The following is an 18318-nucleotide window of genomic DNA, read 5'->3' on the forward strand; positions in this document are numbered from 1 at the left end:
TATAAAGCTGCAACTGCTTTCTTCCTATCTCCTTTTAGAGCATTTGGATTCGCACTCTTCAATGAGCCAGAAGGAAAAAAAGAAATCCAGTGAGGATGAAAAGATGCAGTCATTGCTAATGAATGCATGGAAAAGATGGAAAACCAAGGGACAAGTCTGAGTGCTGGGGAATACCAGTTTCACCTTCTTATCCATCCCATAGGTCAGCTTTTACCCTGAGGAATGACATTTTTTCAAACTTTTAGATTTGAGCTGGGAACAGTGCAAATCCATTCTCCCCACAGCCCACCACCCTGCTGTTTTGGAGAAGCCATTCTCCACTTCGAGCACCTGCATTCCGTTCTCATTCAGTGAGTTCTTCCGACAGACCAGCAAAGGCCCCACCAGGCCAGAGCTGGTGTCCTTGACAGCGTCAGTGGCTGAGTAGTACAGGTAGGTGAGGCATGGTGGGTCACTTTCACTTGGACCTCCATTTTCAGGCACTCTCCATTTGTACGTGAAGGTTTCACCTGGCTTAACATGGGCTCCTGGCTTCATATATCCTATAGAGAGAAAGTAGAGAAAGACAAAAGTTATGGGAAGTTTATGTCCTCCAGAATACAACTCTTGGGTGGGAGTCAGGCATAGCCTCTGGTTTCTGCAGACAGGTTCAAGCACCATCCTATAGATTGGTGGCTTATAGCATAGGGACATCTCCAGAGCCCCATGCCATGGGAACACATGGACCCATTCCTTGCCAAACAAGTTTGACACAGACACTGACATAAAGCTATTTGAATTATCTGGATTTGGTCAGATTAAGCATGCAGAGCTCATCTTTTCTTTTAATTGGCTTCCTCTAATGTCTGTAGCTTACCTGCCCTATCGTGAGATTCATCTGAGATGCAACCGCAGACTCTGAATTCTCATTAAGCACCAACAAAGCAATTACATCAGCAAGTGGAGCTAAAGCTGTGACTGCTTAGAAATTCAAAGCAAATCCTGTAATTGTTTCTTTTTGATTTTGCAGCAATGCACAGGAAGCTCTGTTAGAGTCTCCAAAGAGAGGTTGGTGTTACTTTTTTCAGAAGTTAATTCTGGTGATTGTCTGCTGTCTTATATCCTATTCACCTGCATAGTGTGAATGGAGCATCACTCATGCAGCGTAGCTACATTAAGAGTGTGCTGGTATCCACACAGAGAGCATTGTTATGAAGAAATAAATCTGGCATCAAATCTTCCTCTCCAAAGACCCAGAGGTGAACCAGTCACACTACTGCTTAATGGTCAGATTTGGTTTCATTCTGCTCTACACCAAAGGGTGCAATGCCAATGGATGCTGTTAACACAGGGTTTAAACAGAAGCACAACAGGACTACAAGGAGAGAGAAAAAGCTGCCTTTTTATTAGATAACTATATCTGGTGTGGGTGGCATTAGAATACAGTGACTTCAAGGCTGAAATCAACCTAGATATTTTAGGATACAGCAGAGCCTACTAGAAAGTGGGCTGTGTTGCACAGTCAACAACTGGAGACAAAAGAATTAGATTCAAGCCTTTTGTGTGATTTTATGACTTCGTGTGTTGACCTAATTCTCTCAGCACAATTCTCCAAAGAAGGATTATATTGTGGGAGTTTCTTTTTGATGTGTTGTGGTGGAAGCAAAACAATTTAGACAACAAGAAAACTAACTTTCTCTTCAATGCTGCAAATGCAGCAAACACATTTCCACAATATTATCTCTATAGGTGCTATGGTTGGGATTTGACTCATCTAACACAAGCTCTCTAAATCTTGGATATGTGTCCTGACCCTAATCTAGTCTCCTTTTGTAGTGAGCAGAGATAGAGACATCTCCAAGGGTGACCTACTGTCTCCTGAAATAAGTGTTCAAAGTAAATGGGATTTTGCACCTTCTGAAGGGGCTGTTTCTTGCCTCTGACTGAAGGAGTTTCCTACCAATTAGACATGACACAGTACATTTAATGGTTAAATTTCGATTATAAAGATCCTATCTTTGCACAAAATGAGAGGAAGCCCTTGGTAAACATTCTGCTCCAGTGTTTACATATTTAGGAGGATCAGTAAGAATCATTACTGCTTCACATTCTGGGTCAATCAGATAAAAGATGCCTGGATGTTGACTATCCTGGGAACGAAGGAAGTAAAATAGCTGACCTGAGTTAGAAGATCAGATGTGAAGGAGTTCAGACCTGTGGATAGCTATATGCAAAAACTCAGCAAGATCACCATGGCATCATCATGCCAGATCCTATGCAACACTATTTTGGAGCACGCCCAGAGTACAGCTGGGGATATATACTGTTAGATCAGAAATCATGTGAATTGGATTGGGCTTCTGGCTTGTACTCAGCATTAACGAATGGACCTCAGCTAATTTCAGCCACCTTGCTGGGCACATGTCCAAAGGAAAGAACCAGGACAGAGGCAGACTGGGGGGTTCCTTGTGGCATTTAGGGAAGACATAAACTAATCAAATCATCCCTTCTATGCCTTAATATCCACAAAAAGGGCAAAGCTACAGAGCAACAGAAGATCTGTAGATTCATGCATTCCGAATGTGACAATGCCACGTTGCAGTAAAAACTTACCATCTAAGTAGGGTGCACCTTCTGACAGTTTGCTGAAGCTTACACCGTGGGCCATAATGCTATAGCTCCTTCTGGCTTTGTTGGCAAAAGTAACTAGCACTGTATCTCCCACTTCAGCTTTTATAACGGGGCCTTAAAGAGAGAGGGTAAGGGAAGGTATTAGAAGAACTGTTGACAAATGTATTTCCATCTAAACAAGATGAAGCTGGCTGGCAGCTGAATCCACTGATTTCCCCTCTGGATCCAAGGGGACTTCTGCTTTCAAATCCAATGGAATTGCAGGATGGGAAAATATTCACTGTACCAAGTATTCCCAGGTGTTTCATGTTCTCTGGCTGAATCTTCCTTTTACTGAACGTTGCGTCGGTATATTCCACATAGCGAACCTTCCAGTATAGCCCTCCTATTCTGTCAATCCCTTGTGTAAAATATATTGCAGATTCACTGTGAAATTAACAAATTGAACTGGTTAATTAACTGGATGTTTGGGCAGAAACCTTAATTCAGGATAAAGATATCACCCCAGCCATGGAAGAAATGATCTCCCAAGTCATTAGTTTGCATACACTTTTTCCAGCTCCCTAGAGGAGATATTACTGACCTGAATTACTATATACCTGAAAGCTATATATTAGTTAACAAATGGACATTCACTGTGCATTAAACTTTAGGGTGTTCAACTTAGTGCCATGTCAACTTACCTCTAACTACCTTAGGGCAAGACCTGTGCCATTCCTTGTTCTCAGTGGGTTTCTAATCTTTAGTTTTCCTGGGCCGCAATACAATTCATCTCCTAATCTTTAGTTTTCCTGGGCTGCAGTACAATTCATCTCCATCAGCAATCCTGAGGGGGTAATCTGCCATTATGGCACTCTGTGATGCACTCATTTCAAATGTGAAAGCTGCCTGAGGAATCTCAATGTAAGGGCTTGCTTACATCACCAGGGCTCACTTTCTCCACAGACATAATTGTGGAGAGAGATAAGTGCTTCCAGAAGGCAACTACTAAGCATCGCAGTTACAGATCCAATTTCTCAACAAGGATGTTTAAATCCTCCCTGCCCTATCCAATTAAAATTAATAACAGTGCAGGCCCTCGCCCTGGTGAATCACAGTGGGATGTTATCCAACTCTTGAAATAAAAGCACGGCAGGAGAAGATGAGAAAGCTTACCTGCCAGTGGCATTTAAGCCCTGCCCAGTGAATTTATCATAACCGTCAGGTCCATAATTCCAGAGAACTTCTTCAGCAGCAATATAGTATCTTCTTTTGTGACTGAGTGGTGAAGGTCGAGACAGGTTTTTTTGGCAGACCTGTACATCATACAGTGCCTCCATGCCACCTGGGAGGAAAAAGAATCTGGAGACAGTCCTTGGCCAGCTGCACAGTCAGTAATCTCATGGATACAAATGCACATTTAGAACCCTCTAGGCAGGAGCTACATGGATTGGAAAACATGACTAGGATCATTTGTGTAAATTTCTATTTCTAGACACTTCCTCCTTCTACAAGCTTCTCTTGCAAGCCGTTTATCATACCACTGGTGAAAATTGCTGAAATCCATGACACACTTTTGTGGGTTTATTTACTCAATTCCCCAATCTGGGTAAGAATGCAAAGGGATTTTGGGGACTGCAGTGCCTGCTGAAATGTGCAACATGGTATCACCTCATCTGGACTCCCACTGAAAAAGCTGGTTCATTACAGCACTGAAGACGTTTGTTGTTTGCCAAAATCAAGTCTCTGCATAATATAAATCCCACTGAATGCAATGTGCAAGTTCTTAAAAGTAAAAATCATCACAATTCATGACTGTATCTGATATCATAATTACACATTGCCTGCTGCTGCCAACCTAGTTTATGCTTTCAGGCTCTTGCACCATACAAATATATCATCATCATCATCAGATTTCTTCATGTAAAGGTTTCTTACCAATCCGTATTTACAACTTTGGCCCAACATACATAATTTACCCTGGAAACTGAATTCATGATATATTTCTGGTGAAGTACTTCTGAAAGTGTCAGTCAGAGATGTCAAATCTCACTTCCAATGGAAACATCTCTGCTTTCTTTTTCTAGAGCAACAGAGGCTGAAATTTCTGTACCTGAAAAGATCAGGGATATCAGTAACACCATACCTCGTAAATGCTCGTTAACTTGGCACGTTATCAGCCACCTCCCGGGGTTCCCAGGAGTCATCTCTGCTGTGATGAACGTTGCTGCAAACAGACCGATGACATCTGCCCTCTGGTCTCTGCTAGTGAACGTGTGGCCATAGAAGTACGCAGCGTGGATATCTATTTCACTTCCCATGCCAAACAAGTGCCAGGACATGGGAGTGTCAGCACACATCTCCAAGCCAGGGAGATTTCCATAAATATAACCATTAATTGCTAAAAACAAAAGTAGAAGATTTTATGAGAGGGAAAAGAGAAGTGCCAAATGCATCTGACTTCATTTCTGAAGACAATTCTTTCCTGACCCAGAAAAGAAACTACAGATGCCCACACTCATTCCCTAGCTGAATAAAATATTCACAGGCTCCCAGATGAAGGATGCATTTTTGAGCACCCAGCTTACAGCTCTGGATGATCAATCTGCCCAAATTCTCTGGTTGGGTCCATGAAAAACTTCCTGGGTCATATCAAGATATTACAAAGGCCCAGTCAGCAGCAAGAAGGCCTAATAATGAAGTTAATTTGTTCTGCAGGCACTTAGGATGTCTGGAATCTTTTCTCTTTAATTCTGAGTCACAAGTACACTATTGTACATCTGGCTCAGGCAATATAAATTGAAAAATCATCTTATCAGTCAAATCAGTTTAGTCAGCTTTGTCTTCTTGAGCTTCCACATCTGACAATGTATCAGGACATTAGAAGAATGAGATTCACATTTTGCAAAATAATTTAGCTCCTAGGTTCCATGAAGCTTCTTAGCCCAAATTTCCAAATAGCACAAAATACTCTTACTGAACTCCAAAGGGCAAGAAATAGCAGTACCAGCTAGCCCACCAGTCTCGAGACCTTTTGAGAGCCAGAATTGTTGGACTCTTCCAATATACACATCTCAAAGTGCTCTTCAGCTTCTTTTCTCTTTTCACAGCTCATTAAGTGGTCACCAAAAATTTTACATCTATTGCCCAAGATAACATGCTAAACAAGTGGCAGAGCTGGATACGAAAACCAAATCTCCTTACTGCAATCCACTGTGTTGTGTTATGTTTAGGGAAAGGCTTTTATCAACACTTCAACATCTCAATCCATTTCGTACTGACACAGATAAGGGAGAGGCATCACAAGAGACAGAAAGTCCTAGTGATATGAAGAGCCTGATTACTGCTGTAAGTCACCATTTGCTCAAGAGTCCTGCTCACCATGCATTCGGTTGCTGGTCTGGAAACCTTCATCCTCTTTGTTAACTGTGGCTGGTTCTAAGCAGAAGGTATTTATATTCTCATCGAGGTACCAGCTGACATTTTCATCTATAATGCTAAACATCAGGGCAAAAGCATTAGCAGCACCAGTCCTTTCTATTGAGGTCTCATCTGCAGTTCCTAAATAGCAAACGAAAAGGAAAGTGCTAAAAAAGCCTTGGAGGGGATTGAATTTTAAAATGACAGTAGCTTTGGAGCATTCAAGGAAATATAGCAGTCTGCCCATGGTCAGGTTGAATCTTACCTGACTTTACCCCTTCAAGACACCTTAGTTCCACCTCCCAAACCTTTGAGTAGATGGGTGCATTCAGTAGGTAGCTTATCTCATCTAAGTCATATCGAGCTTTGATGAGCTTGACACAAGCACAAGTAGCTGCCAAAAGCTGTGGTCCCCATTTCCCCATCTTTGTCGCACTGCTTCCAACCCTGCCTCTTAGTATTACCATCCCAAAGGTAATACTAAGCCTAACCCAGCTGGTCAGAAATTAAGGAGAGGCAAGTGATGGCCTGCATTCCTGTTGCATTGAAGCAGCTTGTGAGGTATGCCCTCAGAACAGCTAAATATATGTGGTTCACTCTCCATGGATTAGCAAGGAAAGATAGACAGTTAGCTAGGACTAGATATTTACATTTTAATAGGTTTAAGATGGGATGAGTACAATCTATTCAGGCTAAGCTGAGAATCACTATCTGAGGGATCACAGGAGTGGCAACACTGAGTAGGTTATTATTAACCATTGACAGATTTATATTTCATCTACTCGTCCTGCCTGTCTCTGAAACCCTGAAAACTTTTTGCTTTCCCTGTGTTGCCTAGGTTGGGACCCCAGAGCCTCTCAATCCACCCATCACCATCAGAGGGAGGAGGACTGAGGCATTGGCATTATGTAGATATCCACCTTGAAAAAGTCAACACTGAACATGCAGATAAGCCAGGCTTTCAGGCTGGGATTGTTTTGAGCATGCTGTCTCCTAGTTTCATGTATTATCCTACAGTCTTCAGATCAGTTTCATCTACTCAGGAAGTGCTGTATGTTCCCCAGGACAAAAAAAGTCTGAGACGTTTTATTGTCAATTATTAGGAAATCAGGCCTGTTCTCTCCACATTTAAGCCTTTTTCTGGACATACAACCATTGTTTCAGGTATATGTTCTGTACTTTTGTAAAATTAGAGCTGGTTTTGTACTACAGGAGATAGTGGAAAGGTAGAAAATTTACATGTGTCCCAAATGGAGAAGGGACAATTTCTCACCTGACAGATAGAGTTAGTACATGGCTATTGGAATAAAGTACAAGGGAGAGGATGTCCCCTCAGCTGTTTAGGGCACATTCCCATGTGGCTCTGATATAAAACCAATATGCAAAACTCCGTAAGAAAAAAAAAATGACAAGGGGGTTTCAGGTTTGTAAGCACCAATGTAGAAGTCACCCACCCGACTCTAATTTCACTTCCTGGGCCAGGAGTCTCTTCATTATCCTGAAATGATCCCAGTTAGGGCACATTTATTTTTGGTGTCAGTCATGACCAGCTGGCCACAGAGCATGCTGTAGTACCTCCACCAGCTGAGGGAAATCTCTTGTGAAACTGAAGGGGAGCAGAAGGGGATTGTCCCAGAGCCATACCTACCCTGGGATGCTCCTGGAATGGCCCAGCTATTCCTTGCCCCTTTTTATGGGCTATGTAGGGATAGATTCTAGACCATCATGTTTATACCTGTAAGCAAAAATGACTGTTAAGATGCCAAGCTTGGCAGAGGGGCTTGCTTTATCAGTGTTTCTAGCTCAGTACCTTTTTTACAAACCAGCAGTGGCCCAATTAAACCAGATGCAATATCTCTTGGGGTGTCAATGTGAGAATGGTAAATCCAAGTCAAGCAGTTTGAGTCTGTCAAAGTTGGGGAATAACTTTTCCTTACTGGCCATGTGTAGGTGTAATTTCCACCAGGAACAACAAAATCATCCTCTTTGCTTTTACCACCAGTTCCATCAGGGTAAAGTGCTCCTGATAAATTTAAAAAGAAAGAAAGAAAATTCTTAGCCTCACCTTAGCTGTTCTCCTTAAATAAACGTGTGATTTCTTCTATTTTATCACAGCTTTCAAAGACAAGAACTGCTCTCACAAACTAAGAATCACTAAAAAATTGTGAAAATTTTCAGATGTTCTTGTAAAAAAGCCAAAACATGTTGACAGTTAAAATCAATTACTTATCAGTAGATGAAGCTTTACAATTCATTTAAGACACTTCAATTTTTCTTTTTCTCTTTACTCTTATCAAACATATACACATTTTGTTTGTTAACATTGTATATCTTCTCACAGAATACTGATGAGAGCAATAAGTATGGGCAAATCATGGAATTGTTAAGGTTGGAAAGACTTCCAAGATCATCTAGTCCAGCCATCAGTCCATGCCTGTGACAGCTCTAGAACATGTCACTCAGTGATCTTTTTTCTTGGAAATCTCCAGAGATGGTGACTCCACCACCCCCACCACTCACACATACGTAAGTTTTGGATTCTGAAAATGAAATCATGTGTGTTACAAACCTACAAAGAGTAAAAACATTTACATACAAGAACTCTATCAATTGAAACAGGCTAGAAGTAGAAAGGAGGAGGGAAAATACTTCAGTGACTAATAATTTGGGAAAATAATACAGGAAAAAAGACCCACCTAACCTGTTTCAGTGCTGGATTTATCCTGGGCATCAAAGGTTTGTGGCCAAAGGTTTTAAGAAATTAGTATGTTCCTGGTTTTAGTCATCAGTTGCAACTACCAATGAGTTTATGAGAGGATGATCTAAAGTCTTCTGATGTCAATGGCCAGAACAATAAGGACTTGGACAAACTTCTAGCCCTGACATTCACTACTTCAGGGGAAATGGAGAAGAGAGAAAGGCACAAACCAGCTTTTACCTTCAGATTCCTTGTCGTAGAAGACCCCATGTGGATGCACTGAGTATGGACGGGAAGCAAAGTTTTTTAAATGGATGATAAAGACATCCTCTTCTTCTGCCTTCAGGACTGGCCCAAGAAACCCCAGCCAGGCTGCCTTGGGGATTTCCTGGGAATATGTGTCATCTGTGTATTGCCTAAAAATAGCCTTTTTGTACACACGCCCTATCCGGTTGGCTCCTCTTGTTGCATACACACTTGCAAACCTAATGTTGAGAAGGGAAAATAATTCAGAGACAAAAACTCATTGGAGAGTTGATCAACTGATGCTTACAGATGAATGGTTCCCTGAGGCATATCACACAGACTGACATGTGAGGAGTCAATCTGGACAACAGTATTGGCACCCATTCCCCTTTCTGTTCAGTAACAGCCATCTACAGATCTGGTCTTTGGTGCTACAACTCCTAACTTGAGAATCAGGCACTTGGGCCTTTCTGTGCATTTTTAGTACCTTCTCCCTCTTTAGAGAGGGTGAAAACTCACATCTAAATACTTGACAATTCAGAAGGAGAAGAAAACCAAATTCTTTAAAGGTTTCTCTGAAGCTAGTAAGAGTGATTGTAAATTATTTGTTTGGCAACCCAGAAGAGTAGCATATTTTTGCATGAAATTAATAATTTCTACATTCCAGAACCTATATCTTATAGCAACGTCAAGTGATGCACAGCACATCTTGTGGTCAGTGGTTGGCTGTTAAATTCCTACTCCCTTTAATTCCTGAAATGCACTTGCAGTCTAAAATCATCTGGTTCCACATTCCCACTGGTTCCCATCGTGCCCTTCCTCACATCAAAGAGGCCACACACCATCAGGAATTTTTTTCTATGCAGGCACTTGCACAAGTTTTAATTAATTGATTAAATTGCCTCCTACCTTTCCTCTGGACAAAACAAATGCACTGACATTCTTTATGCCATAAGTTTTCCTTGACCGTCTTTTTTGAAAGCTTTCCAATATTTCTCTTTCTCTTTTGAAGACAGAAACAAGAACTTCACATAACATACAAATAATATTCCAGCTAAAGGAGGACATACACTCAGTCAGTATTTCTTACACACCCAGAAAATGGTTTTGCTCATTTAATTATAACTGGCAACCAATTTTAGGCTATCTGTTATGATATTTAATCTTTACTTCCCTCTAGAATGCATCTAACAAGTACAGTGCACACTCTCCATGTCTAAATATCTTACACAGTGTCTGGAGGACACCTCTTTGCCACACAAACATGGCTATTACACCTCTGTGGCCACTATCTAAACCAAATCCGTGAAGCGATTCACATATAAAGGTCTCTAAAAAGAATGCTTTTACATTTGTTTATAACATGAATCATCAAGAGCTATTTTGGTATAAATGGAAGCACTGCCATAACACTGCTGTATCAGAAGCAGTTGCTTAGGACAGAGGGGAAGAGACAGAAGCTTCTCAGTCTGATCCATCACTAAATAAGTTATGGTAGATATTAGTTAAGGAATGAGTTGTCAATAAGTCTGGATTTTTAGCAAATCAGCAGCTCTGCAGTAACTGTGTGCATAGCAAGACTTGGCACGTAACCCTGTGCTCACTAAGATGATACCTTCCCTGCCTGGGGGAAGAGGTGCTACCTCAGAATAGTAGGTGGTAGTAGTAGTAGTACAATGTAAACACCCATGCTTTCTTACCTCATGGCAATGTATTCCTGCGGCTAGGCCCTAATTTGAATTATAAATTGCCCTTATGGCTCTGGCTCTCTGGCCAGACAACATTGCATGCATAACTACAGACCCCTGGGATACACTGACTGCTCTGCACAAAAGCTCTACTCCAGAGAAACTGTACGCTTTTGAACAGGCATGGCCATGCTTGACATGAGTCTCATTCCTGTGAATGCATAGAACAAAGATCCTAAAACCCATTTAGGAATTTAAGTTCCAAGGAAATCATCCTAGAAAAACCTGTGGGCTCAGGCGCCAGAAACTTCCTTGGTGCCTAAAGCTGTGCTACAGGACTTCTTAGATAGCATTTCTATTGATCGGATCTGTGCCACTTAAAGACATCTAGGAGACGGGGGAAAAAAAAGTCCTTTTAATGCCAGCTTTCTGAAAGGATATCCATTCAAATCCTCCATCCTTTCACAGCTGCCGAGCCCACTGTCCATGTAACAGGTACCAGCCAGTCACAAGGCAGGTGATGCTCTTCTGTGCTGAACATCAAGGGATAAAGCAGTCATGGAGCCAGAAAGGGATCACAGCACAGATGAAGCAACCACCTGACTCTGTTTAACAGTGCGTTTTAGTTAAACATTTTCCAAGAGTAAACGTCAAATCAGCTCTGGGAGACAAATTCCCACACCCCAATAATGCCTAAGCTATTGGTTCCAGATTCAGGCTCATCCATAGCTCCCTTCCTTCCAGACCAACACTTTCCAAAGGGCAGAAGAGTTTACTGCTCAAAGTGCCATGATGATGCCCTGGACATTTCTTGGAGTGCAGACACTTCAGCCTCACTCCTTCTACAGTCCAGGAAAGGATAGAGTCCACTTCTTCTGCTTACACAGAGACATGCATGTATTTTCAACATGTCCTTGCCACCCTCAACAACCTGACAGAGAGCACAATGGCTGCTGTGAGTTCCACTCTAAATGTCCAGCTTCCCCATTTCCTCCCAGAGGATTTCTGCAGTGCCCACCTCATCTTTTCAAGCAGCTGGTAGCTGTGTATCTTTACATGTGTTGCTGTGCTGCACAATACAATGTTTAAAATCCTTTTCAGAAAGTCTGACTGCACTGAAACTAATGCTATCAGCCATGAGAAGCTCATAGAAAAGATGCATGCGTGTGAGTGACTTCTTTTCACCCCCATTTGTCTGGACCAATTGGTCACCATCATGTGAGCACACTGTGGGGCTGATAGCTCTATGCAGTGCCACAGAGCAGCCAGAGGATGGGTCAGAGGGTGCTGGCACTGACTTGTTCCCATGTCTTCTGCTGCTCTTTCTGTAGGACACAGAGTTTCACACCTGTCCCTCTTCTTTCTTTCATGCCAGTGTTTCACAATGTCTCTGCTGTTGTTGTTGGCACACCCTGATTCCTTCCCATTTTCAGAGTCTCTTAGAGAGATTTTCACTGCTCTGGGACTTCATTTTGCATCTTTGACAACAGCATTCTCAAAGTTCATTCCCATCTCCTGATGGAGTATGCTTCCTGGGGAAACATTGTCCCATTTCAGCCACCTACTTAAACATCTCTTTTAGCTGTATCTCCTTTCATTCTTTCCCACTCACTGTGTTTCCAACATATTATTGCGGCAGCAACTTCTCCAAATGCTGTAACAGGTAAACAAATCCAAATCTCCAAAACTGCCTTCGCTTTTTACTTCAAGTGATTATGATGTGTCTGTTCTACTTGGTACCACATGCCAAATGTCTCCTATCTCTCATTTGTCCTCTGCTTCAAGCAGACAAACCTCCCTGTTTCTTCATGATCTCCTGCTCACTAGAAATCATTTCATCTTCCTCATGGCTTCATGATACCAGTGCCCGAACCTCCTGAATGTCCTGTGTGGAAGTCCTTCTCTTGTTTCTGCATCTGATTTCATTTTGCCAGTTGACCATTCCCAGCCATTCTTAAGCTCCAAGAAAAGAGGGCAGTGCAGGAGTTATTAATAGGCAATGAACTCTCATTCTTTTAAATTAATATTAATGTAATTATAGTAAGCCATTCCTCTGTAGTGATGAGTATTGCATCTCTTCCAAACAAGAGTGTCGTGAAGACTCAACTTCAATGAATTCAAGATGAGACATACAGATAATCTGCCATCTCAGGTGAAGACCATGAGTTAAGTGTAGTTTCTACACCTATTTGTTTTATCACACAAAAAATGCATTTTATCTTACTTATGTTACCTTTGATTTTTAGAAGTAAGGTGCTTCTGTACAGTAAGAGAGCTGCACACTATGCACAAATAGTAGAACAAATAGTACAGTGCATGGAGTCAGACTCCTCGCTAATACAGTTCTGAAGCCTGCTGAGTTGGTTTGTCACTTTAATCCCCGCTGAAAACACTTCGAACAGCTGCCAGATACAGAGCCTTGAGTTTTCTCCTGCTGTTAACATGCCCAATAGCTGATGCATGCTCCTAGGTACAACTGTGGGTAAACACAATCTTTGTTTTCTGGTTATTATTCCACTGAAGTCCCATAGATTTTGCATTGGCAATACAAATTTTTCCCTAAAATCCATTGTTGATGAAACTTTTTTCTCTGCTGTCTTCACATACTCTACCACTGGGTTTATAAGAGATCTTTTCTCTGAAATCCCCCAGCTTTCCGAGGGATGGAGTAGGCAGGGAGAGTGCCCATGGCTCCAAGCTGCCCCTGTCGTGTTAACCTCTGGATTGTGCCTTCTGTTCAGCACAACCTTCTGCCAGGCAAGTTCAAGATCTATGCTGGGGGGATGGCTGGTCGAGGGGTTCAGTGGTACCTGCTCCCATTTGTTGATGGTGCCCTGATGACACAGCATCAAAAAGCAGGATGAGTTTTGTGTCCTCAAACAACAGAGAAACTTTGTGCTCAAGGGACATCTGAGGCCTTATCTGACCCACAATTGCAGCTAGAGAGGTCAGTAAAACCCCAAAAGCTTTGATGAAGCTCTGAAGTGTCACTGGTTAACTATGGCTATAATGGTTTCTCTCTTACGATGATCTCTTTCTTCCACTGAATTCAGTGATGAAACTCCCCCTAGACTTCACTAGAGCCAGGATTTCATCTTTAATACCCTTTGGATGTTGGCTCTTCCCACAGAGATCTTTTCTGCTGATGCAATTGGGTCATCTGGCCACATAATGACTCAGCCATGAGTTTAGCACCTGTGACGGCAGTTTTAATGTCATCCTCTGGGTGGGATCTCCTCACAGGCAAGTTGCACAAACTGTGTTTGACATTGTGGTAACAAAAAATACCCGTTAGTGCTGGTGGGTGCATGACTTAGCCCAGATAAATGCAGGCTTGCTGGCCTAAGGAGAAGGGATGAGTGGTTACTTTTAAGGCAAAACTTAATGACCTCTATCACAAGCAGTACAAGATTTAAGTGCTTATCGTATAAACTAGCACCAAATTAATTTAAGAGAGGTTATCAACCAAACTTTGATCCTCAGGGCTGAGCCATAGTAGGAAGGGAAAGACTAACGTAAGTCAAACCACATCATCCTGTTGCATTTTTCTTTTGAAAGGCCATGGCCTTTATGGCTATTAAAGGCAGCGGGCAATATTTGAACTTGCCTTCCACTGCAGTGATATCCGTATCCTAACTCACAACATCTCACAGGGATCTGCAGCATGTCTGGCAAAACAGATAGCACCTTGCATCCTGCACATTCTATCCACTATGGTTTAATGATGTCAGCTCTTTCACCAGTTATATCAGGTGGGACAGGATGCTGAACACCTCAGCTTGCCCATATTCAGTGGCTGTAATTTGGATCCAGCTGTAGTTTCCAAAGTTCTGGGTGCTTTAGCAAATGTCACTTTGATGTTTGAAGGAAGAACTGAGAGTGTAATGCTTTAGTCTCATTCATAACAGCCCAAATTATGAGAGCTGATGGAACAGCTCAAGGCTTCAAGTGGACTAGACAGATGGCAAAGGCAGCAGCCTCATTATTCTTTTTACACAAGAAGCACTGTTGCACAGCAAGATACACGAGCTGTGCAAGCAGCAGGCTGGCCCTTGAGCACTGCAGCAACAGATCATCATGAAAATTAACATCCAAGCTGAATAGTGATGTTAACACAGAGCTGTATTTGAGTTAATCAGCTCTGACGAGAGGCAGCCTTTTCCTCTCACACCCAGGGAGGTGCTGATGCAGCTCCACGGCTACTGGCTCACTCAGCACCAGCAGGAACCCAGCAGTACTGCCTTGTGCCAGATCCTACTCCCCTAATTTTTAGCTCCTTGCCTCAGCCACAGGAGTCTCCTTTCCATAAAACAGCCTCATTGCTGCAAGGTCTAAAGACTGAGGAAGAACTCAGCTTTGGCATGGCAGTGTTGAAAATCATCTTTATAATCTCACTATCTGATCCAAGTAATGTGACACTTTCCATTACGTGGTTGCTAACTCAGCACTTTTGTTAAGTTGCAAAGAATAAGTGGTTTTGATTATATCTCTGTGGGCTAGCTGGAATCAAAGGGAACATCCCTTTTTGTATGTGCACCAGCACTTTTAGAGATAATCAGTTTGTCTGCAAGGTCTTCATCTGCACTTCCCTGTCAATAAAACTGGGATAGTGCCCCATCAGATGGGTACTGCAAGGATGCATCACAGGTTGAGAAGTGCTGGGCTCAGCGAGCCTGAGTGCTGCTGTATGCAGAACATGGCTGGCTCAAAATGCATCCCTGCCTCAATCCAGGAGCTGATCCTTAAACTTCATTAATACAACTGTGCTTTTCTTACTCCCCATAGGAACCAGTTAGTTAGCTGAAGGGTTAAGCCATTAGTATGCAACTTTAAATTTACATTAGAAGCTACTCTAAAGAGTTGAATAGTCAAAAAAGCTGTTATTTCTTCTCTTCTTCCACGTGTCTATGCCAATAGGCCATTAATCTAGAATACAGCAGCTTTACTCTGGCCTAATTTAATACAGTTTACAAAGTAAACTAGTTCCAGGAATCATTTTTTGCAGTAGAAGGCTTCATGTAGGGACTGCACCACAAACACTCCCCAAGCTTGGGATGTAGAGTCCACCTTAAAATCCAGATTACATTTCCTCTGTGGGTAAACCCTTTGGAATTTGCATTCTCTAATTATTACATTACAACACTGACTGAAGACGCAAGCTATCATTTCTCCCTGTTGTGCCATGAAAAAGGCATTATATTAATGTCTCAGACTTTAAAGTAAATGTGCCACTTGTGTCCATGGATCTCAAAGCACAGACAGATTTAAAAGTACATTTTACAGAATAGTCTTTCTGCAAAATGAGGGAGGATCTGTCAATAGCTGTCCTTCACTTAAAGCTCCTTCCTTTCCAGTGAGAGATCTTCCAATTTAGGGAGGGGAGAAAGTTTTCCTACAAAAAGAGTAGGATGTGAGAAATTCCAGCATTTAACACAACTTAAGAACAACTTTTCCAGCAAAGAACATTTTAATAGGCTGGGGAAAAAGTATCAACCTGAATTCAGTTTAAAAGGGTAACACATATTGACTTGGATGCTAACTGGGACCTCCAGTTGTTAGTAGCATAAGCATAAGATTTTGCTGAAAAATAAAACTCCTTCTTGCCTCCTTACAGTGGAAAAAATGCTTACTTTATGAAATCTAGATAATAGTGATTCTGAATTTGCCAGCCACTAGAGAAAAGTCCTGCTTTGCCTGGGACTGTCAGAAAGGACATTAATGTCTAAATCATGGGACAAAATATAGTAGTATAGCTTTCAATGTGCCTACAGACCTGGTATAGACACTGGACCTCCTCACTCACTCACAGCTCCCATCCCATCCCTAAGCTTAAACTCAGAGGAAAGATTCCAAATTGTGTTGCCAAAGATACTGATTAAATCTGAAAATATTCCCAGGCATGTCTGAAGGCCACATGGTAGAAAGTCACTGAGGATCTGTGCCGTCTCCAGTTCATGTTTAGGCCAGTTCTCCTGGCACAGGAAGGATGTGCAGCCAACCCCGGCAGTGTAGCATGACAACTGATGCCTGCTTTCCTCTGAACTGAGGCACAGTTCATCACAGTGTTACCTATGCACTCCACTTTCAGCACAGGCAGTTGCCAGGACTTCAGTGTGTCCATTCACAGTTGTATGTAAGTACTTGCTTAAACAGATATCTTAAATGGAGATCTCCACACTTGCACACATTGCAGATAATATTCTTGTATCACACTGCAACTATTATACACATTTGAATTTTACAACGTCATACCAAACCTCCAAACTTTTCATCTCACCATGAGCAAACTCTCCTCTACATCCTATTGCCAAGATATGTGCTTGACTGTGGTGAAGTTTCACTTTGGACAACATGTCCCAGAAATGCTTGCCTCTCCATGAAATGCACACAGATGATTTTTAACCCCTTTTGAATCTGTTCTAAAATCCTCTAATCCTCTCTTGTGTTGTCCAGAGAGACTGTGGGGACTCCTCCTTTCTCCTCCTTGGAGATCTTCCAAAGCCACCTGGACATGGCCCTGGGCATCCTGCTCTGGCTGTCCCTAGTGGAGCAGGTGTTGGGCCAGATGGACCTGGAGGTCCCTGCCAACCTCAGCCATTCAGTGATCTTGTAACCCACTATGTGTTGACTCCCTGACAAATATCAGTTACTTAATGTCGCCATCAAGTACGCAAAAACTACCACTTAGCCATGATGGAAGAGAACTCTTGCCTTTAAGTCAAAATCCTGCCTGTGAGAACATCACCAATAGAACACAAAATGAAAAAAAAAAAATGAATAGAAAAAGTACATCTTAAGACATTCACAGTGACATTAGCCATGTTAGTCTATTTCATTCAGAACTGTCGCTACCTTTCCAAAATACGAGAGCCCCCAGTGACTTACTTGTCCTCTAAGAGGTTCTGTCCTGTGATCAGATTCTTCCCAGACGGTGCATAGTCCCAGTTCTCTTCCACAATCCCAAGGTAATAGGTTCTGATTCTTGTTTCCACCACTGCAAACAGACAGAAGAACCCAAGAGTACGAAAGCAGCCACCACCCCACAAGGGAGGCATTTGTAGTGATTGCAAGGCTGGCAGCAGGCAGGCAGCAGCAGGATGCACCACGGGGAGCTCACCTCTCCCTCCTGGCTCTTGACAAGTTATAAATAAGGAATGGACAGAGCAAAGCTCCTCCTTTCCAGCAGGTTAGGACTGGGATAGGTAGAGAGCTCAGCTATGCAGAGCAGGGTTAGGGAGGAGGCTGCTGCCATAGCAGGACTCTTGCCAACCCTTTGGTGAATACATAAATTGCTCACCTACCTGTCCAGGCTACAGCCAGTCAGTGTTTCTTGGAAGACACACTGTTTTTTTGGGGGGACTGGGACTGGTTTTTTTGTCCTCCCTTTTCCAGATTGCTTGGTATGGCATATTGGGATAAGGGTTTTTTTGGTTTGTTTGTTTGTTGTTGGTTTTTGTCTCTTTGCCATCTCTTTCAATTTCTTTTCTAAAAATTTTATTTTATTATTTTTAACTCTTTTATCATGTCTGAGATTTATAAAGCTAGCATCTTGCTGCCTTCATTGGGTTTATTCAATGACATAACATTAGTTTATAATTCAGCTTTATCAGAGAGAGAAAAAGGGAATTTGCTAGTACCTCCCACATTTCTAGGATTTTCTAACCAATTTCCTAAGAT

General features: G+C 42.2%; 1 protein-coding gene across 1 annotated transcript; it reads right to left on the minus strand.

Moving 5' to 3' along the window:
* Positions 1–26: 26 nt before the first annotated feature.
* On the minus strand, positions 27–17750 carry HEPHL1 (hephaestin like 1). Its single transcript, XM_031552477.1, has 9 exons — positions 17527–17750; positions 8948–9192; positions 7820–8032; positions 5971–6150; positions 4736–4990; positions 3766–3934; positions 2897–3036; positions 2593–2724; positions 27–542 (listed from the first exon to the last, which is right to left on the minus strand). Exons 1-9 carry the CDS (start codon positions 17694–17696, stop codon positions 211–213), a joined length of 1836 nt encoding a protein of 611 aa, XP_031408337.1. The 5' UTR covers positions 17697–17750; the 3' UTR covers positions 27–210.
* Between the last annotated feature and the right edge of the window lie 568 nt (positions 17751–18318).

The sequence above is a fragment of the Meleagris gallopavo genome, chromosome 1, assembly GCF_000146605.3.
Source record: "Meleagris gallopavo isolate NT-WF06-2002-E0010 breed Aviagen turkey brand Nicholas breeding stock chromosome 1, Turkey_5.1, whole genome shotgun sequence".
Taxonomy (NCBI): Eukaryota; Metazoa; Chordata; class Aves; order Galliformes; family Phasianidae; genus Meleagris; species Meleagris gallopavo.